At 44.2% G+C, this 21,939-nt stretch overlaps 1 protein-coding gene across 4 annotated transcripts in view; it reads left to right on the top strand.

The window, feature by feature from the left end:
- The first annotated feature begins 9,910 nt into the window (after positions 1-9,910).
- pxylp1 (2-phosphoxylose phosphatase 1) overlaps positions 9,911-21,939 on the top strand; it is a 138,846-nt gene continuing 126,817 nt past the window's right edge. For 2 of the 4 annotated variants that reach the window (XM_033031110.1, XM_033031111.1), the window contains exons 1-2: positions 9,915-10,031; positions 10,235-10,334. In XM_033031110.1, the coding sequence (XP_032887001.1) occupies positions 10,006-10,031; positions 10,235-10,334 (126 nt within the window). In that variant the 5' untranslated portion in view covers positions 9,915-10,005. Of the gene's footprint in view, positions 10,032-10,178; positions 10,335-21,939 lie in introns of all 4 variants that reach the window. The other 2 variants (XM_033031113.1, XM_033031112.1) reach the window with 2 other exon arrangements.

Below are 21,939 nucleotides of genomic sequence, written 5' to 3' on the forward strand. Positions count from 1 at the left end.
AACAGTATAGACATTTCCTGACTGATAATTGAAACTAAAATCCTATGTAGCGTGACTCCCTTTATCATTTGGCAGAGAAACAAAGCCTTTCATACTGGACAAGAAGATTTCCGCTCTGAATAAAACAGAAAATATATTGAAAAATGTGAATATGACTATATGTCATAATCACTGATAGATATTTCTGACCACAACCATCAAAGCCCGTTCCTTCATAAAGTAGAGTCTCAAATTAAAAGTAAACAATAGAAACACACAGAAAAGGACCACGATTCAAACTACTGTATTGGAAGGTTGCGAGTCCAGGATCCTATTTTGAGTGTGTGTTGATATTATTTGGGACAAAAGTTAGTTTCCACAAATAATTTAGTCCGAGATCTTTCTACTTGGTAACCTGTGGCTGAAATATGATTGAGCATTTAAAGAAGATATTGAAGGATATGTCCTCTGAAAAAGGCTTTAAAAAATATTTGTGATCGATTCACAGAGTTTAATGGTATGGAAAAAAGTTCCTTCGGTCTAACTCATCAATAGTGCGTTTCAGTCACTTTCATGTAATATAGTATATCAAGAACGGAAAATTCAATGGAGCATAATTTCAGAAGTGTGTTGCAATTTGTAACCACTACTGCATATTTAATACAAATGCATACTTGACGAATTGCTCCCCTAAATAGTCTTCCCAATGTTTAGGCCGAAGAAATTCCTGTCTGATAAGTTTGGGAAGACATAGTGGTTAATGAGATTCAGATTCAGGTCGATTTATTGTGATATACACCAGGTTGTAATGAAATTCCTTGTTCGAATGAAATCATAAAGCACACAGTATACATAGTAAAGATAGGTTCAACAATAAATATGACAAGTGCTAACTAGCAGAATGGCGCAATGATTGAAGTGCAACTGAAAGAGTGCAAAACAATATTAAAGTGCAGTAATTGGCAAGGTGGCGCAGCGGTAGAGTTGCTGCCTTACAGCACCAGAGACCCGGGTTCGATCCTGACTATGGGTGTTGTCTGTACAGAGTTTGCATGTTCTCCCTGTGACTCCGTGGAGTTCCGGTTTCCTCCCACACTCCATAGATGTACAGGTTTGCAGGTAAATTGGCTGGGTATAATTGTAAATTGTCCCTCGTGTATGTGTAGGATAGTGTTAATGTGCGGAGATCGCTGGTCGGTTTGGGCGGAGTTTCCGCACTGTATCAATAAACTAAACTAAACTAAAAATCGAATAACTGAATGAAGGAGAGTTAAGAGAAAGAGTGCATGGCAGCATGTCTGGGAAGGGAGTGTCAAAGAGGTGGATACAACAAACTGCAGATGCTGGTTTACACATAAAAAAGACATGAAGTGCTGGAGTAACTATGCGGGTCAGGCAGGTTCTCTGGAAAACATGGATAGGAGACATTTCGGGACGGGTCCCTTCATCGGGTAATTGGTTCAGGAGATCAATAGCAATAGTGGGGAAGCTGCTCTTAAGACTGAACATCCGAGCTTTCGAGCCCCTGTATTTTCTCCCGGATGAGAGAAAAGTCAATGGCCAAGGTGGCAGGCATCTTTGACAATGCTTCCAATCTAGCTGGTGCAACAGGCAGATGATCTGGATGTTGGGAAGTGAGTAGCTCGGGTTGGACTGAGCTAGGGCTGAGCTAGGACTGAGTGCTGTCAATATGCAGATGAAAAATAACACAGCATTTTTGTTGGAATTGGTGAGATGGAGCGACGATAAATAGAATTGGTGGCAGGGGACTGCAGGATACAAGGATTAATCCTAAAAAGCCACAACAAGTACCTGCATTCGAGTAGGAATAAAAGCCTTTGCAATTGACTGAATACCTCTGTACATTCGATGTATATTGATGTCATAAATAAGCGGCACAGTGGCGCAGCAGTAGAGTTGCTGCCTCACAGCGCCAGAGACCCGGGTTCTATCCTGACTACAGGTACTGTCTGTACACAAATTACACGTCCTCCCTATAGCCGTGTGGGTTTTCTCTGGGTTCCTCTCACACGCCGATGATGTACAGGTTTGTAAGTTAATTAGCTCGGTATAGTTGTGAATTGTCCCTAGTGTGTCGGATAGTGTTAGTGTGTCTCGAAGGTCAATTGCAAAAAAGTGATCTTATGTCACTGAGAAAAAACTCTGGTCCAATGTACACAGGGTTTGTTCAGTCAATAAAGTTCTCAACTACAACATAATATTCTTTGCTATTGACCTTTGATATTTGCCCTAATCATATTGACTGAGTCAATAAAGTTTTCAAGTGAGTCAACTTTCATTGAAGCAACATAGTCATGGTGTCTATGGGAGCAAATAACCCCCTTTATATTTGAGAGTTCTTTACACTGAATCAAAATTCTAAGCGTTATTCCATTTATTTTAGTTTGGCTTGGAGATATAGCGCAGAAACAGGCCCTTCAGCCAACCGACTTCGTGCCAACCAGCAATCCCCATTAACTAACACTGTCCTACACTAGAGGTACAATTTGCAATCATTACTAAAGCCAATTAACCTACAAACCTGTATGTCTTTGGAGTGTGGGAGGAAACCGGAGCACCCAGGGAAAACCCACGCGATCACAGGGAGAACCTACAAACGCCGTACAGACAGCACCCGTAGTCAGTATCAAACCTGGGTCTCTGGCGCTGTAAGGCAGCAACTCTACCACTGCGCCACCGTGCTGCCCTTTAGCCTTCTGAAGGCTTTTTTGATTATGTTTCATTTTCCATCTCCCATTATTAACATCAACTTCTCAATTCTCCATTTATTTCTACTGAAGTCGATTCTCCCCACCATTACACTTTCTGTTCATTTCCCACCTTAAATGTTACTCTTTCTAAAATTCTACAATAGTTAAACATGATGCTATGTACTGTGTAATAGTTTAATTTAGTTTAGAGAAACAGCATGGAAACAGGTCCTTAGGACCATCAGGTGCACGTCGACTATCAACCATCCATTCACATTAGTTCTTATCTCACTCCCTACACATTTGGGATAATTTACAGAGGCTAATTAAACCCACACTTCGTTTGGGTGTGAGAGTAAACCAGAGCACGGAGGAAACTCACGTGGTCACAGGGAGAACATGCAAACTCCACGCAGATAGCACCCGAGGTCAGAATAGAACCCGAGTCTGGCTCTGTGAGGCAGTGACTCTACCAGTTGTGCCACTCTGCTGCCTAATAGATGTGTTGCTGCTGCATATTCCAGGCAAGTTGTTCTGACACCCATCAGGCTACTAAACACTACAACCTCCAAATAAGCTCTGAACACCATAGACTTGGGGGCATTAGTTTTGTCCAGGGGTGGGGAACCTAGGCCATTAAGTGCGGCCTTTTGAATGAATCCAAATTTTGTCGAACAAATCCTTTTATTTTTATTAATATGTTTTTGTTCGTCTTTTATTATTTTAATTTTAATCTTAAAATGGACGTATTTAAAATACCACAGAAGATTCAACAAAATAATCCTCCCCGATGGCCACAATTAAAACATTAGTAAGTCATGAGGGCTGTTTTAACACCTGTTATCCTTAAGATTTAGTTCTAATGCAACTCTAGAATGTACGTTAACCTCCCTGCCTGACTGGCACCACCTCCGCCTGAGGCTGGTTGACGAGAGGGAAAATGTCGGGGAGAGACCGCTGGCCGTCCAGTCTTCAGTATTATCAACTTTTGATGGCGGTGCTTTGCGATACTGCAATATCAATATTGAAGAAATCAGATTCAGATTCAGATTATTTAATGACCACACAGTCAAGCTGGTGGAATTCAGGTTCAGTACAGGATGTTACACAATAGGCTGATTCCCGTCAAACATAACATAAAACACAACAACATACAGTATACGGTACATGCACGAGGTGGCTATGTGATGTTGTCATAGAGTGTTCAGAATTCGAATTGCATGTGGGTAGTTGCAACTGTTTTTAAATCGTGATGTTTTGGCAGGCAGTGAGCTGTAGCGCCTTCCTGACGGCAGCAGGTGGAAGATGTGGTGAGCTGGGTGGGAGGGATCAGAAATGATTTTCTTCACCCTTGACACGGACCGTTTGAGATTGAGTGATTTTATTGATGGGAGGGGAGTGCTGATGATTTTGGATGCTTTGTTGACAATGCGCTGTAGTTTATTACGGGAGTGAGTGTCTAAACTGCTGCACCAGACTGTTATTGATGAAGTGAGCATGCTTTGGATGATGGCTGTGTAAAATCAGATTAGGAGATGTTTCCTCACTCTAAACTTCTTGAGCTGACGGAGAAAGAAAAGTCTTTGGTTGGCTTTTTTATAAATGTGATCTGAATTGATTTTCCATTTGAGGTTATTGCTTATGTGAGTGCCAAGAAATTTGAATGAGTCAGTGGCGGACGTGGGTTCGCCTGAGATGAGTAGGGGGGTCTTGGGTTGTGCCTTACGTCTGAGATCAATGATAAGTTTGTGTGTTTTTGATGTGTTGAGTAAGAGGTTAATATCTGTGCACCAAGTGACTGTTTTGTGTGTTTGAGTGCGGTATGCTGTTTCGTTGTTGTTCGAGATGAGACCTATGATGGTTGTGTCATCTGCGTATTTATCTGCGTAAATCCAATGCTCATCAGCATTATGCCACTCATAGGGACCACAAATATTTCCAATTAGAGAGTGAGGCGCGAAAGGTTGCATTGCAGAAATTAAAAGATGAAAGACAAAGGCAGTTATTTCACGCAGCGGTAAGACACAGAAATAACGCTACTGAAGCAACATATAAAGTAGCTTATATACTCGGGGGGAAAAGGGAAGCCATTTAGCGATGTAGAAATCGTAAAAGAATGCATTGTTGAAGTTGAAGGATGCTTAGACCCCGATAAGGTTTCAAAGTGCAAACAACTGCCTCTTTAAAGGAGAACTTTAACTGATCGGCAACATGAATTAGGCCTCAACGTAACAGAACAACTTCACGCAATAATCCAAAAGGAAAATATATATTATTCAATCACTTTGGATGAATCAACTGATACTGGATTAGATTAGATTCCTTTATTGTCATTCAGACCTTTCGGTCTGAACGAAATTATGTTGCCTGCAGTCATACACAGAACTAATAATAACAAAACATACAATAAACACAAATTAAACATCCACCACAGTGAGTTCACCAAGCACATCCTCACCGTGATGGAGGCAAAGTCTTAGTCTCCGTCTCTTCCCTCCTTGTTCTCCCTCTGCGCTGAGGCGATCGATCCAGGCCGGAGATGCCGCCCTCCAGTCGAGCGGACCTCTGTGGTGATGTCGCCGCCGCCGAAAGCCGGAACGCCGTCTCCGCTCAGAGATGGCCCGCCACAGCATCAGTTCCGGGCAGCCGCCCCAGTTCCGGGTTCCGCAGTCTCCGCTCTGGGCCGCCGCCCCAGCTCCGAGTCCCGCTGCATCAGCTCCAGGCCGCCGCCGAAAGCCAGAACGCCGCACCAGCAAGTCGGGCCACCGCTGCCTCAGCCCTGAAGACGGCCAGCCTCTCGTTGGTGAGTCCTGGCTGACTCTGCCTCCGGAGCCTTGGGGTCAGTCGCAGGTTGGAGGCCGCCAGCTCCGCCATTAGGCCTCAGCGCAGACGGAGGCAGAGAAGGGGGGATACGACAAAAAAAAGTCGCATTCCCCCGAAGGAAGAGACAGAGAACATGTTTCCCCCCTCCTCCCCCCCTAACACAACCCAACAAACTAAAACTTAACCAAGACAAGACAAAAAAAACAACAGAAAAAAGTAAAGACAGACGGACTGCAGGCGAGCCGCAGCTGTTAACAGCACCGCCACTTCCGGACTACCGACTCGGCACAGGTTTTATACATCATTCGGGCCATGACAGAAGATTTTCTTTGCTACGAAGAGTTACTCGCTTTGGGCACTCTTACGGGTGGAACACGAGGAATAGATTTCTTCAACAACTTTCAAGATAAATGTGGTGAAGTTGGACTAGATTTGGTTAATTTAGTGAGTGAATGTACAGACGGTGCACCTTCCATGACAGGAAAACGTGAAGGGTTTGTTGCACAGATAGAAAAGGTATTATCAGATCCAGATGCTCTCATTTCTTTTCACTGTATCTTACGTCAGCAAAGTCTCTGAGCTGAATCTACTATTTTAAGAACACTTTGCAACAAGTTATAAGTATTGTTAACTATAGTCGTGCAAATGCAACACGGTATCATCAGTTTTGTAATATGCTACAGTTGGATGATGTGGCATTCAGTGTGGATTTGCCATATCATTGTAAAGTGCGTTGGCTATCGCAAGGACAGGTGTTAGCAAAATGGTTATCTTTGCGAGAATAGATAGTTAAATTTCATGATCAGAACCAGCAATGTGAATCATTGAAAGAAGATTTCTATATATTGCATTTCTGTGTGATATCATGTCAAAGCAAAATGACTTGAATGTTTCTTTGCAAGGTAAAACTAAATCTATATATGATATGTGGCAAAAAAATCCAAGCATTTCGAAAAAAGCTATCTTTTTTCAAAACTCTATTTCTTCAAAATGAAATTTCGGATGAACATTTTCCCCAGTTAGCGAAGGTCATTGATGAGCAGGAGGATTCATGCAAATCATTTGAGGAGTACGCAGCTGTTACAGACTTATTAATTAAAGAATATAATGAAAGGTTCACTGACTTTGAGAATCATGACATCATACTCAAATTAGCATTTCAACTCACCTAGTTGATGTCTCCAAGGCTCCTAAAGAACTACAAAAGGAATTGATTGAGCTCTCAGATGACATTTTAAAGTCCTTATTTGACGCTAAGAATGATCCGATTGAAATATGGAAAAATGCAATAGAATACCCACGTCTTCGGCAACACGCATGAGAAATGCTTTCTTGCTTTTCAGCCACTTATTGCTGCGAATCTACATTCTCCTTCCTAACCCAAATCAAGACACCCTTAAAGTCACAAATGACAGATACCCATCTAGAAGATCAGCTGAAACTGCGTACCTCCATGTTGCAACTAAATATTCAAATGCTTTCCCACAAAAAGCAGTCACAACAAAGTCATTAACTTTAGAATTAGTTAACTTTAGAATTAAAAAAAAAAAAATTCATTTTCGTGAAGTTAGTACATAGTAGTTAAGATTTTTACAAAAATAATGTACATTTTGAAGTATATCTAATTGAAATTTCTTGGATGCGGCCTTATTAGATATCAGCTAACTTAATGTGGCATTCCAACATGAAAAGGTTCCCCACCCCTGGTTTTGTCCATTTACACTATTATTCTTTGTTTGTTTTTGTGTTTATATTTGTATGTATGTATATATGCACATGTGTGTATGTATGTATATATGCACATGTGTGTATGTAGGTGTATATGCACATGTGTGTAAGTATGTATATATGCACATGTGTGTATGTATGTATATATATAATATATATTTATATACACTGAGCTTTTTTAATTCTATTATTTGCAGAGTACTATGTGTATGCAGAGTACTATATTCTGCTGCAAGTCAGAATGTCATTGTGTAGGAAGGAACTGCAGATGCTGGTTCACATGGAAGATAGACACAAAATGCTGGAGTAACTCAGCGGGACAGGCAGCATCTCTGGAGCGAAGGAATGGGTGACGTTTCATTAGGGTTTGGGTTAGTGTTAGGGTTCCTTCTGTCCAAAGAATGTCATTGTTCTGTTTGGGACAAATGACAATCGAACACTCTTGACTCTTGATACCTCTGCAAATTCCGACTTTTGGTAAATTGAGTGCAGATCACTTGCATTTCCTGTAGGACTTTCCACAAGTGTTACTGAAAGAAGAGGTGCCTGGGTTCTATACTTGTTTTAAATACAAATGCTGACAATTCATTCTGATGAAGGGTCTTGGACCTGAAATGTTAACTCTATTCCTCTCTCCACATATGCTGACAGACTCCACAGAGTAATTCCAGCACTTTTTGTTTTATTTGCCATCAGTCTATATGGTGGTTGGAATGTGTAGGAAGGAACTGCAGATGCTGGCTTGACACCAAAGATGGACACAAAGTGCTGGAGTAATTCAGCGCGTCAGGCAGCATCTCTGGAGAAAAGGAATGAGTGATATTTCGGGTCAAGACCCTTCTTGTTGGAATGAATAGCTGAGCCTCACAAGAGAATGAAACCATTACCCCAGTAGATTCATTACATTGAAGAGGAAAAAGGAGAGTTACAGACACACAGGATTTCTTGCCCAGAGGTGAATCGAGGTCCAGAGGACATGGGTTAAAGGTGAACGGGAAAAGATTTAATCGTAATCTGAGGGGTAACTTTTTCACACAAAGAGTGGCGGGTGTATGGAACAAGCTGTCAGGGGAGGCAGTTGAAGCAGGTATTTGAATCCCAACATTTAAGAAGCAGTTAGACAGGTACATGGATAGGACAGGTTTGGAGGGATATGGACCAAGCGCAGGCAGGTGGGACATGTTGGCTGGTGTGGGCAAGTTGGGCCGAAGGGCCTGTTTCTACACTGCCAGGAAGCTGTTAGTCCCCTGGTGACAGACACAGAAAGCTGGAGTAACTCAGCGGGTCGGGCAGCATCTCTGGAGAAAATGGAAGAGGTGACGTTTTGGGTCGAGACCTTTCTTCGGACTGAGTGTCACAGGAGAAGGGAACGGGAGTTATAGATGGTATTTAGGACAAATGAATGCAAGATATGCAGAAAGCAACAAGAATCAAGGAAGTGTGGAGCCCACAATGGTCCATTGTTGTCTCTGGGATATGTGATAACGAGTTAATACAAACAATGGAACTCAACATGGTGACAGTAAAACTAGTACAAGTAGGGTGGGGAGGGATGGAGAGAGAGGGGATGCAAGGATTAGTTAATGTTATTATATTGTATTTCATTTATTTGTCCTGTGTACACTATATACCTCTCGTTCCCCCTGACTCTCATTCTGAAGAAGGGTCTCGACCCGAAACATCACCTATTCCTTATCTTCAGAGATGCTGCCTGACCCGCTGAGTTACTCCAGCTTTCTGTGTCTATCTTCGGTTTTAAACCAGCATCTGCAGTTCCTCCCTACACATTTTGTCCTCTGGCCATTGGCGTCTCTTGGCTTGAGCTGTATGGTGCAAAGATCCTATAGCGGAGCTAATAACTTGTTATCTGCACTTTATCAGTTTATTTATTCATGTGTGTATATAAGTAAGTTTATTGGCCAAGTATTCACATACAAGGAATTTGCCTTGGTGCTCCGCCCACAAGTAACAACGTGACATACAGTGACAGTTCCGAATGACTCAGAAAACACTAAACATTAATAATAATAGAACATTAATGATAAAACACCATTGATCAAGCATGTGAACCAACAAAATACCAGATCAAAGGGAGGCTACAGATTTTTGGCTGTTGAGTAGAGCAACTACTCGTGGATAAAAATAGTTTTTATGTCTGGCTGTGGCAGCTTTGACAGTCCGGAGTCGCCTTCCAGAGGGAAGTGGTTCAAAGAGTTTGTGGCCAGAGTGAGAGGGGTCAGAGATGATCTTGCCCGCTCGCTTCCTGGCCCTTGCAGTGTACAGTTCGTCAATGGAGGGAAGGTTGCAGCCAATATATCTATACAAAGGTATATGGACACACTGATCTGTTCTGTAGTCAATGCCTACTATGTTCTGTGATCTATGACCCTCACCTACTATGTTCTGTTGTACTGAAGCAAAGCAAGGATTTCATTGTCCTATCAGGGACACATGACAAGAAGTGGTTAAGAAGTCTGAAGAAGGGTTTCGGCCCGAAACGTCGCCTATTTCCCTCGCTCCATAGATGCTGCTGCACCCGCTGAGTCTCTCCAGCGTTTTTGTGTACACATGACAATAAACTCTCTTGAATGTTGAATCTTGTGTTTTGCCTGGAGGTGCCGGCCGCCCCCTTCTACACCGGCAGGTGGCAGCCGGTTGCACTTTGCTCCAAAACAAATACTTTTCCCAGAAGCTGGCCGTAAAGGAAGGGAGGGAGGGAGGCGGATAATAAAAGGGACTCCAAACGCAATCGAGAGAGGGGAGCATGCGAGTTGGTGGGTGCACAGATAGGTGAGTGAGTTGGTTTGGGAGTTGGATTTGCTTTGCATTGTTTGCCTGTGCTTGAGATTTCACACATTTTCTCTCTCTATCTCTCTCTCCCTTTCTCTCTCTTTCTCTTTCTCTTTCTCTCTGGCTCTCTGCTGCCTCTCACTCCAGAGTCTCCGGGGGTTGCGAGACGGGACATTAGCAGTAACAGCTTCTTCCCCACCCAGCCCCAAACCCACCGACCGACCGACCGTCTGTCAAAGGGAAGCAACAAAGAGTTGGAGGCGAGCGACCCTCACCCACACTCCAGAAGCACACAACAACAAGGTAAGCAAGCACTCGGGTAGCTCAGTGAGTATTTCCAAGCAAGGGCAGTAAGCTACTCCGCGCCGAGCAGTCCCGGGGCTGCGGTAGAGAGTTGGAGCTACATTTGGTGGTGAAATTTGGACCGAAACTAAGAATGTCACCGGTGTTTAAGAAGGAACTGCAGATGCTGGAATATCGAAGGTACAAAAAAATGCTGGAGGAACTCAGCCGGTGCAGCAGCATCTATGGAGCGAAGGAAATAGGCAACGTTTCGGGACGAAACGTTGCCTATTTCCTTCGCTCCATAGATGCTGCTGCACCCGCTGAGTTCCTCCAGCATTTTTTTGTGTACCAAAGAATGTCATCAGTTTCACTCCACGTTTAGAGCAGGTCTTCGCCCTGCAGCTACAAATGCCAATCCCTCGGCAAGCTAAGGTGGATCTGAGGTTTATTGTATTAAGGGCAGAAGAAGCCAGTCTGAAGAAGGGTCTCGACCCGAAACGTCAGCCCATTCCTTCTCTCCAGGGATGCTGCCTGTCCCGCTGAGTTACTCCAGCATTTTGTGTCTTATCTTCGGTAGAAGCTTAAAAACCCACACTCCATCTGTGCAAAGACGGTGGGTAATTGGGGCTGGGGGGGGGGGCAACGACAGATTTTCATTCATTCCCACAGATCTCTGTTAAATAATTCGACACATTGGCAGTTTGCCAGGAGCTACCATATGCTGCTTTTTCCCACTTCCAATCTGTTGTAAAAATATAATAATTATTGATGGCGTGATTATAGATGATGATGATTTATGGGTTTGGGATTTTTGTCGCATGTAGGAAGGAACTGCAGATGCAGGTTTACACCGAAAATAAATACAGAATGCTGGAATAACTCAATGGGACAGGCAGCATGTCTGGAGAGCAGGAATGGGTGACGTTTCGGGTCGAGACCCTTCTTCATTTTTTGTCGGATGCTTCCTCTGTGACCACATTTGTGAACAAAACGTTTCATGGGTCAAGTGGTATGTAATAGTTCCCAGGACTGTTGACGATTATAGACGCACATTGGTATGGAAGACAAACTCTGAGTATCTCACAACAAAAAGCATTTAAGATAGACATAGACACAGTAACTCAGTGGGACAGGCAGCATCTCTGGAGAGCAGGAATGGCGATGTTTCGTGTCGAGACCCTTCTTCTGAACCAGCATCTGCAACTCCTTCCAGAACAAAAGGCATTTGGCGTGGCAGTTCTGAAGAAAGGTCCTGACCTGATGCGTCGCTTGCACTTTGTCTACACTTGGGTATGAACATTGACTTCTCACACTTCAAGTAACCCTTGCTTTCCCTCTCTCTCCATCCCTCCCCCATCCCAGTTCTCTGACCAGAATGACTGCCCCCCAGATTGCATTAGACAATAGACAATAGGTGCAGGAGTAGGCCATTTGGCCCTTCGAGCCAGCACTGCCATTCAATGTGATCATGGCTGATCATCCCCAATCAGTACCCCGTTCCTGCCTTCTCCCCATATCCCCTGACTCCGCTATTTTTAAGAGCCCTATCTAGCTCTCTCTTGAAAGCATCCCGAGAACCTGCCTCCACCACCCTCTGAAGCAGAGAATTCCACAGACTCACCACTCTCTGCGAGAAAAAGTGTTTCCTCGTCTCCGTTCTAAATGGCTTACCCCTTATTCTTAAACTGTGGCCCCTGGTTCTGGACTCCCCCAACATCGGGAATATGTTTCCTGCCTCTAGTGTGTACAAACCCTTAATAATCTTATATGTTTCAATGAGATACCCTCTCATCCTTCTAAACTCCATTGTATCCCTGTTTGGTCTATTTTACATTTTCCTTGATCTACATCACTTTGGATCTCTTACACTTCCTTATCTCTGTAAACTCCCTCTCCCCTGACACTCAGTCTGAAGAAGGGTCTCGACCTGAAACGTCGCCCATTCTTTCCCTCGGGAGATGCTACCTATCCCGCTGAGCTACTCCGTCTTTTTTGTGTCTATCTTCGGAGTAAAGTTCCTTTCGCCACACCCGTGTTCTCCAGAGTTGCTGCCCGGACGTGCTTAGTTACTCCAGCGTTTAAGAAGGAACTGCAGATGCTGGAAAATCGAAGGTAGACAAAAGTGCTGGAGAAACTCAGCGGGTGCAGCAGCATCTATGGAGCGAAGGAAATAGGCAACGTTTCGTCCCGAAACGTTGCCTATTTCCTTCGCTCCATAGATGCTGCTGCACCCGCTGAGTTTCTCCAGCACTTTTGTCTACCTTAGTTAGTTCAGCACTCTGTGTCCTTTGTGTAAAGCAGCATCTGCAGTTCCTGCATTTAGCGTGGCAGCCTGCCATCGTTTGCACACTTACAAGTTGTGCTGTCATCAGAAACAGAAAGTAATCAGAACAATGGGGGCCAGTCAATATCCCTCGAGAGCAACTCGGTAAATAAAGAAGGAACTGATGAGGGGAGAGGAGGTGAATTTAATGAAACAAAAGGAACTATTTATAAAGCATTGTTCCAAACTGCCCGCCCGTGTCTGCATGGATTCGCCATCAGACTGGACTAGCGAAGGACCAATGCCGTGGTGACAGCTAGTATAATACATTAGCTTTGCCTATCCCACTGCAAAGTTTTGCATTGCAAATTTTACAGCAGGTGAAAGCAATATAAATGATCTGCCGGTTATCTTGGATTATTGGATAAATATGTTTTTTTAATAAAAAACAAAGGAATTAAATATACTTTCGTGGACTAGTTCACAATCTCAGAAGAGTTCAAAGCACATAGAACACGGAACAGGAACAGGCCATTCAGCCCACAATGTTTGTGCTGAGAAGTTAAAGTAATCTAATTTGCCTTGTTTATAGAAACATAGAAAATAGGTGCAGGAGTAGGCCATTCGGCCCTTCGAGCCTGCACCACCATTCAATATGATCATAGCTGATCATCTAACTCAGTATCCTGTACCTGCCTTCTCTCCATACCCCCTGATCCCTTTAGCCACAAGGGCCACATCTAACTCCCTCTTAAATATAGCCAATAAACTGGCCTCAACTCCCTTCTGCGGCAGAGAATTCCAGAGATTCACCACTCTCTGTGTGAAAAATGTTTTTCCCATCTCGGTCCTAAAAGATTTCCTCCTTATCCTTAAACTGTGACCCCTTGTTCTGGACTTCCCCAACATCGGGAACAATCTTCCTGCATCTAGCCTGTCCAACCCCTCAAGGATTTTGTAAGTTTCTACAAGATCCCCCCTCAATCTTCTAAATTCTAGCGAGTACAAGCCGAGTTTATCCAGTCTTTCTTCATATGAAAGTGCTGACATCCCAGGAATCAGTCTGGTGAACCTCCTCTGTACTCCCTCTATGGCATGATCCATATCCTGCACTTCCATGTGCCTATCTAAAAGCCTCTTAAACACCACTATGATATCTGCCTCCACCACCACCCCAGGCAATGTGTTCCTGGCACCTACTACTCTCCGTGTTAGAAAATTTCCCAGTACATCATTAAACGTTCCCCCCTCTCACCTTATAGCTACAACCTCTAGTGTTGGAATTCCACCCTGGGCAAAAGGTTCAGATTGTCTACCATATCTATGCCTCTCATCATTTTATATACTTCCCTCAAGTCTCTCCTCAACCTCCATGGTCCAGAGTAAATCAGGTTAACAATTTGACGAAGAGTCACTATTCTGAGGAAGAAAAGGCGACAGTCAAATTGAACAGATGGAATGTGTAGGAAGGAACTGCAGATGCTGGCTTACACCGAAGATAAACACAAAATGCTGGAGTAACTCGGCAGGATAGGCTGCATCTCTGGAGAGAAGGAATGGGTGACATATCGGGTCGAGACTCTTCTTCAGGCATTGAACACAGAGAAAACCCCCCAAAAAATGCAGATCATGTTTTTCGGGGGGAAAAAAACACTTCTGGAGGAACTCTGGGTCATACGGCATCTGTGGTGGAACAGGAATTCTAGACATTTTGGGTTGAGACTGCGTCAGAACTCAGTGGGTCTCAAGCAAAATTGTTAAGAAATCTCCCCTCCCTTCTCCACAGATGCTGCTCAACCTACTGATTAACTCCAGCAGTTATGTTCTTGCTCCAGATTGCAGCAACTGCAGTCTATTGTGTTTACAGATATTGATTTGCAGTGGTTATCCATATTTTGTAAGTTGTGGACCTTTTGAATGAATGAAGGAATGAAGGAAACTTTATTGAATGAATGAATGAATGAATGAATGAATGAATGAATGAATGAATGAATGACACTTTTGACATGTCCCAGTGAAATTCTTCGTTTTGCATGCTGAACACAAAGACGCTGACAAAGTTACAAAATGTTCAATAGAATTCGAAAGGTCCCCCTTTATTCTCGACGGCCCCTCCATGCTGGGTTCCTCTTCGACCTCGACACTTCCGCCCCACCCCCGCTGTGTCCCTCCTTAATCTCTTGGCGCCCCCCCCCCCCACTCCCCGTGCCAGGTCCCTCTTTGTTCCTTCTGTGCCGCTACCTCCACCGTCCTCCGGCACCCACTGTTGGTGATGACAAGGTATCATGGGGCAGGTTGTCAAAAAAGTGAAAGAACATGGAATTCAAATAAAGTAGCAAAAAGTATACTTATTGGCAGCGACTTTTACCACAGCAAGGCTTCTTCTCCTAGTGCTTTTACAAATCCTTTGTGGGTGTGTTCCTTTGCTGTCACGAGCGTATACTAATGTTTTTGGATTAAATATAGGAGGCATGATAGTATGGGCCGTCCACAAGATCAAAAGTCTTAGCCTTCAGCTTGTTGCAATCCCAAGGCAGCATCAATCATGCATAAGAGTTTGATTGCATTTGAAGGCGAAGGAGAAATAATGAATGTAAAGGGTCGTGGGAAAGAGAGTTCCAACATGTGCCGCAGTGGTGTAAAGAGAGTGCCAGCGAGAAGGGTTATATCATATAATATGGGGCGGCACAGTGGTGCAGGGGGAGAGCGATAGAGTCGGTGCCTTACAGCGTTTGCAGCGCCTTAGACCCGTGTTCGATCCCGACTACGGTTGCTGTCTGTACGGAGTTTGTACATTCTCCCCATGACCTGCGTGGGTTTTCTCCGAGATCTTCGGTTTCCTCCCACACTCCAAAGACGTACAGGTTTGTAAGTTAATTGGCTTGGCAGAATGGAGGTCAGAAGGGCAAAAAGGGGCCAGGAGATAGCTCTGGGGGGTAGCATTAAGGACAATCCCAAAAGATTTTATAAATACATAGACTAGACAAGGCAAGACAAGAGACATGTATTGTCACCTGCACCAATTGGTACAGTGAAATTTGTGGTGCCTTACATAAGGGGGAAAAGGGTAACTAGAGCGAGAGTGGGACCTCTCAGGAATCAAAGCGGTCACCTCTGTGTGGAGCCACAGGAGATGAGCAAGGTCCTCAATGGGTATTTCTCCTGTGTATTTACCGAGGAGAAAGACAGTAGGATGGAGGAAATCGGAGCAGTCACTGGAAGTGTCTTGAGAGCAGTCAGTGTTACCGTTGAAGTACTGAAGGTACTATTGTGTTTGAATGTACATAAATCTCCAGGGCCTGATCAGATATATCCGAGGACATTGTGGGAAACTAGAGAGGAATTTGCATGAGCCCTGGTTGAAATTTATGAGGCATTCTTAAATACAGGAGAGTTGCCGGAAGACTGGAGGGTGGCAAATGTTGTGCCTCTTTTCAAGAGGAGCTGCAGGGAAAATGCTGGGAGCTATAGGCCGGTGAGAATAACATCTGTAATTGGAAAGTTACTAGAGAATACTCTGAGGAATAGATTATACAGGCGTTTGGATGGGCAAGGGCTGATTAGGATAGTCAGCATGGTTTTGTACGTGGGAGGTCGTGTCTCACAAATGTGACCAAAAATGCAGCTGTTGTGTACATGGACCAGTAAGCCATTCAATAAGGTTCTGCATGGTAGGCTGCTCTGGAAGGTTAGATCGCATGGGATCCAAGGAGAGATAGCTGAATGGATAGCAAATTGGCTCCATGGAAGGGAGCAGAGGGTGATGGTGGAAGGTTGCTTCTCGGACTGGAGGCCTGTGACTAGTGGTGTGCCTCAGGGTTCGGTGCTGGGCCCGTTACTGTTTGTCATTTACATCAATGATTTGGATGAGAACATACAGGGCAAGATTAGCAAATTTGCTGATGATACAAAAGTGAGTGGTTTTGCAGATAGTGAAGATGGTTGTGAAGGATCGATTGGCCAGGTGGGCAGAGGAATGGTTGATGGAATTTAATACATAAAAGTGTGAGGTGTTGCATTTTGGGACGTTGAACAAGGGCAGGACCTTCACAGTAAATTATAGGCCTCTGGGTAGTGTTGTTGAGCAGAGGGATCTAGGAGTACAAGTACATGGTTCCTTGAAGGTTGAGTCGCAGGTAGATAAGGTCGTCAAATTTGCTTTTGGCACTTTGGCCTTGTTGCAGTTGTATAAGACGTTGGTGAGACCGCATTTAAAATATTGTGTTCAGTTCTGGGCACCGTTATAGGAAAGGTATTGTCAAGCTTGAAAGGGTTCGGAAAAGATTTACGAGGATGTTGCCAGGACTAGAGGGTGTGAGCTATAGGACATTGTTGGCCAGTGTCGATGAGTTGGGCTGAAGGACCTGTTTCCCAAATGTCTTCTTTTTGTCGTGTCCATCTTGTTACAAATGTTGGCCTCGCTGTCATCGTCCCGTCCTGAAAAGGACGCAAGCTTCCGACGACAATCAGTGGAAGACATCACTTGTCGCAATGGATGATGGTGGTAGCAGAATTAGCTCAGGATACTTCCAGTCTCCAGCCCCACGACATGGATGCTTCAGTTATGGGGCCTTTCCACACTGTATCACTCTATGACTCTAATCTACCTATCTCTGCCTTAAGTATATCCACTGACTACCCCCACAGCCTTCTGAGCGGTGACTGCTTGGATGAAACAATTATTCTGATTCATAGAAACATAGAAAATATGTGCAGGAGTAGAGGCCATTCGGCCCGTCGAGCCTGCACCGCCATTCAATATGATCATGGCTGATCATCCAACTTAGTATTCGGGGGGGAGTGCGAGAATGAAGGGGGTTCCTAGTGGGGGGTGGGTGGGGGGGGGGGGCAGTGGGGGGCATCGAGAATGAAGGGAGAAGCCTGTAGGTGGGATTCCTGCTGCCATGTGTGGCGTCAGTCAGAAGATTGGACATGTTGGCCAGTGTGGGCAAGTTGGGCCAAAGGGCCTGTTTCCACACTGTATCACTTTATGACTTACAGTAAGTGCCGCCTATATACTGCTATACGATTTTACCACGCTGTATGCAAAACAAAGCATTTCATTGTACCAAGGTACATGTGAGGTTAAAATGTAATTGAATCATTCTTTCATGACTCAACAAACATTTAAGTATTTAAATAATTCCATCGTGGAGGATCCAATTCAGTCAGTTTTACAGTACGTTTATATCTATATTCCTGATCGTATAAAAAACTTTCCTCTGGAATCTTTGCAATTGCCTTGAACCTGTTGCCTCTTGCAACTAATCCTCTCATCAGTGAAAACTGTTTCTCCTCATAGCAATTTAAAAACATTTTGTAATTGGGAACAAGTTAGCTAAATCTTCGCAGAATCTTTCTTTTACGAAGAACAATAGCAAGTTCATTCATCCCTCTTCATAACTGAAGTCCTGCCTGCAATCCTTGTTTAGTTTTAAGCGTAAAGATGCATCGTAGAAACTGGCCCTTCGACCCGCCGAGTCCACGCCAACCATCGATCAGCATTCATGCTACTTCTGTGGCATCTCACTTATTCATCCACTCCCTACACACATTCGGGACAATTTACAGAGGCCAAACTTGCACGTGTTGGGATGTGGGAGGAAACCGGAGCACCTCATATTGTCACAGGGATGACATGCAAACTCCACATAGACAGCGCCCGAGGTCAGGATGGAACCTGACCCTGGTGCTGTGGGGCAGCAGATCAACCAATCTGTGCAAAAGGAGAAAAGTGAAACATAATAAATATCACATTTTGGCGAAACCCTCCAACAAATGTTCAGAGGCAATTGTGGTGGCCTCAATAGGCCTGACTTTGGGGTGAACATGGGGTGGGGACTGGACATTGTGCCTTCCTCCACAGTGCTATCCACTGTGGGGGGATGATTTTTTTGTCTAATTGTAGTCCTGTAGGTCTATGTCCAAGATGGCTGCCGTGAAGAGAGAGTGGACGCTGGCGCGCTTTGGCTGCCGCTGCTCCCTCTTCACACTGTGTTTTTGATTTTCTGTTTTTGGATTGAATTCTGTTTTTAATTTGTGTCTCTGTGATGTCTTTATTACTTGTTATATTCCGATTATATGTTATTCCGATTACTATGTAAGGTGTCCTTGAGATGTCTGAAAGGCGCCCATTAAATAAAATTTATTATTATTATTAGAGGCAGAGCATTCCTGTAGCATGTAATATTTGTCAGAACACTCTGTGGGGAAAGCACACATTGGTACTGACATGCATTGACTCAATGGTAATATATTAAGAATGATAAAAGGCTAGATTGATGATTCAGTTAGGCTCAGTAGTATATCCATATGTCCCAAAGCAGTGTGTTTTGATCTAAACTGTTAGCTAATCCAAGCTAGGGCAACAATACAATTTTTAATTCAGCACATGTGTTCCTAAAGTGAATGGAAATAGTTCACCAAGCCAAGGTTGAATAACATGCTGTTCTGGTGCGAGCAGTTTCTGGCATTTGAAAGTTCAGCAAATTCCATGATGCTGCAGAATATATGCTGGATTTAAGATATCACTCATATCGCATTTTATTGACTATTAATTAAGTCGTTGCAGGGTATTTTATTACTATCGGGTTTTTTTTTCTTCAAATTCTCTGCCAAAGAAAGTAGTTGAGGCCAGTTCATTGTTTTTAATATATTTTCATATATTTAAGAGGGAGTTAGATGTGGCCCTTGTGGCTAAAGGGATCAGGGGGTATGGAGAGAAGGCAGGTACAGGATACTGAGTTGGATGATTAGCCATGATCATATTGAATGGCGGTGCAGGCTCGAAGGGCTGAATGGCCTACTCCTGCACCTATTTTCTATGTTTCTATGTTTCTAACAACATCCTGACCTGGAATAATATTGCCATTCTTTCATCGTCACTGCATTTAAATCCTGGAATGTCTCACCATTAGGAGTACTTTTAGCAGTAGGATAAGCAGTGGATCAAAATAGTGGCACACCATCAGCGTCTCAAGGGAAATTAGGTATAGACAATAAAGGCCAGGCTAATGAGTGATGCCTGTATTCTCCGCAAGAAAAGACGATATGTTTAGTTTTGTTTAGAGATACAGCGCGGAAATAGGCCCTTCAACTCACCGCGCTGACCAGCGACCTCCCGCATACTAACACTATCCCACACACGCTAGGGACAACTGATAATTATACCTAGCCAATTAACCCACAAACGTGCACGTCTTTGGAGTGTGGGAGGAAACCGGAGATCCAGGAGAAAACCCACGCAGGTCACGGTGAGAATGTACAAACTCCGTACAGACAAGCACCCATAGTCAGGATTGAACCCAGTTCTCTGGCGCTGTAAGGTAGACACTCTACCGCAATGCTGTCCTAAATACGTTGTCATTTAAGTCACTAATGGGCCGGTCCCACTTGGTGATTCTTTAGGCAACTGCCGGCGGCTGTCATAGTCGTAGCAGGTCGCCAAAAAAACGGCGACAACCTACGTCATCCTGGCGACAACCTACGACAGCTCCTACGTCAGGAGAAGTCAAGCTGCGCTCATTGGCGTCAAACCCACTGTTGTCGAAAAATGTTCAACTTTGAAAATTTAGCGGCGACCGGAAAGACGTGAAGACTTTTTACGCGACTGAGGAGACGACTCCTGGCGACCCCCTGGCGAACATGTAGCGACAAACTAGTCGCCTGTTGTTGCCTAAACAATCGCCTAAGTGGGGCACGCCCAACAAAGACCTGTAATTGCTTGCTGTTTTCCTTCTCATATTTTAACCCATGGGACGTAAGCGGATGTGTAGGGATGTCCCACTCATAACCGCGAGGATGAGAAATGAAGATATGTTGTTTTTGAAGTTTTGAAGTAAATATTTAGGGCATGGAGTGATCTGGGTCACATGTAGTTAGAGGACTTCATTGAACTTGGCATCATGTTCGGCATGGGCATAATGGGTCTATGAGTTCATGTGTTGTACTGTTCTATGTTCTATACAAAGAAGGGAAATGGAAAATATGTGAAATGATGCGCCATTAAATAGGGAGATCATATACAATTAAGGAAATTAATGCCCAAACTAAATGGTTCCTTGTCACCAAATAAATACTGCTTTTGTATTAAATGGCGCCAACATATTTACGATTATAATATCAAGTTTCATTAACTAAGCCTAATTACCTTTAAGGCTGCGGTGATATGTTGTCTGAAGATCTGAGATGGCCTCCATAACAGTAACATAAAATAAGCTAAACAGAAGCTGTAGTTTGGATAGCGTTGGAAGGAACTGCAGATTCTGGTTTCCACCAAAAATAGACACAAAATGCTAGAGTAACTCAACAGGTCAGGCAGCATCTCTGGAGAAAAGGAATGGGTGATGTTTTGAGTTGAGACCCTTCTTCAGACTTCCCATTCCTACTGAGCATCAAACAGGGAACATGATTTAGTAATCCTCATTAAATCCTTACTTTTCAAGTTACCATTTACAGTGGAATGTCTTGATAATGTGTTATATGTTACAGTAAATGAAGCTTTTGTTTAATCGGTTCAAAAGTATAGCTTTAAGTTAGTGGCTTCCTGTTCATTATGTGCCATCTGGTACTAAACTGTACTTTGTCTGTCTTGACTGTCTGCTAACTATCCGTAAAAGATTTTGGAGTAAAGGCTTGGCTGTCTCATTATTTTCAACAGATTCAGAGATATCTGAATTTGGTATCAGTCGATGAAAAAAAAATGCCATTGTTAATGTTTGTAGTTTGGTCTTTGGAGTTGTCCTTTATTTTAATTGTTACCTGATTAAGATTCTATTGAAACTGATATGCTCATTAGGGCTTTAACAGGGTATGTTCCCTGTTTGATCCGGATGTGGCGGCGCTGGTGAACGGCTGCGGCTCGCCTGCAGTCCGTTTGTCTTTACTTTTTGTGTTGTTTTTTTTCGTTTTGTCTAGTTAAGTTTTTGGTTTTTAGGTTGTGTTTATGTGGGGGGGGTGGGGGGTTGAAACGGGGCTTGCTGTCTCTCCCTTCGGGGGAATGCGACTTTTTTGTCGTATCCCCCTTCTCTGCCTCCATCTGCGCTGAGGCCTAATGGCGGAGCTGGCGACCTCGAGACTCTGGAGGCAGCCAGTCAGGACTCACCCTGGGCTCGCTCCCGTGAGGGCGGCCCAGCTCGGGGCTGGAACGGCGCTCCCGTGAGGGGCTGTGACGCTCCCGTTAGGGCGGCCTGGCGAGGGGCTGAGACTCTCCCGGAGGGGCTGTGGCGCTCCCGTCGGAGCGGCCCAGCTCGAGGGAGGAACGGCACTCCCGTCGGAGTGGCCCAGCTCGAGGGAGGAACGGCACTCCCGTCGGAGTGGCCCAGCTCGAGGGTGGAATGGCGCTCCCGTCGGAGCGGCCCA

The sequence above is a fragment of the Amblyraja radiata genome, chromosome 13 (assembly GCF_010909765.2).
Source record: "Amblyraja radiata isolate CabotCenter1 chromosome 13, sAmbRad1.1.pri, whole genome shotgun sequence".
Classification (NCBI taxonomy): Eukaryota; Metazoa; Chordata; class Chondrichthyes; order Rajiformes; family Rajidae; genus Amblyraja; species Amblyraja radiata.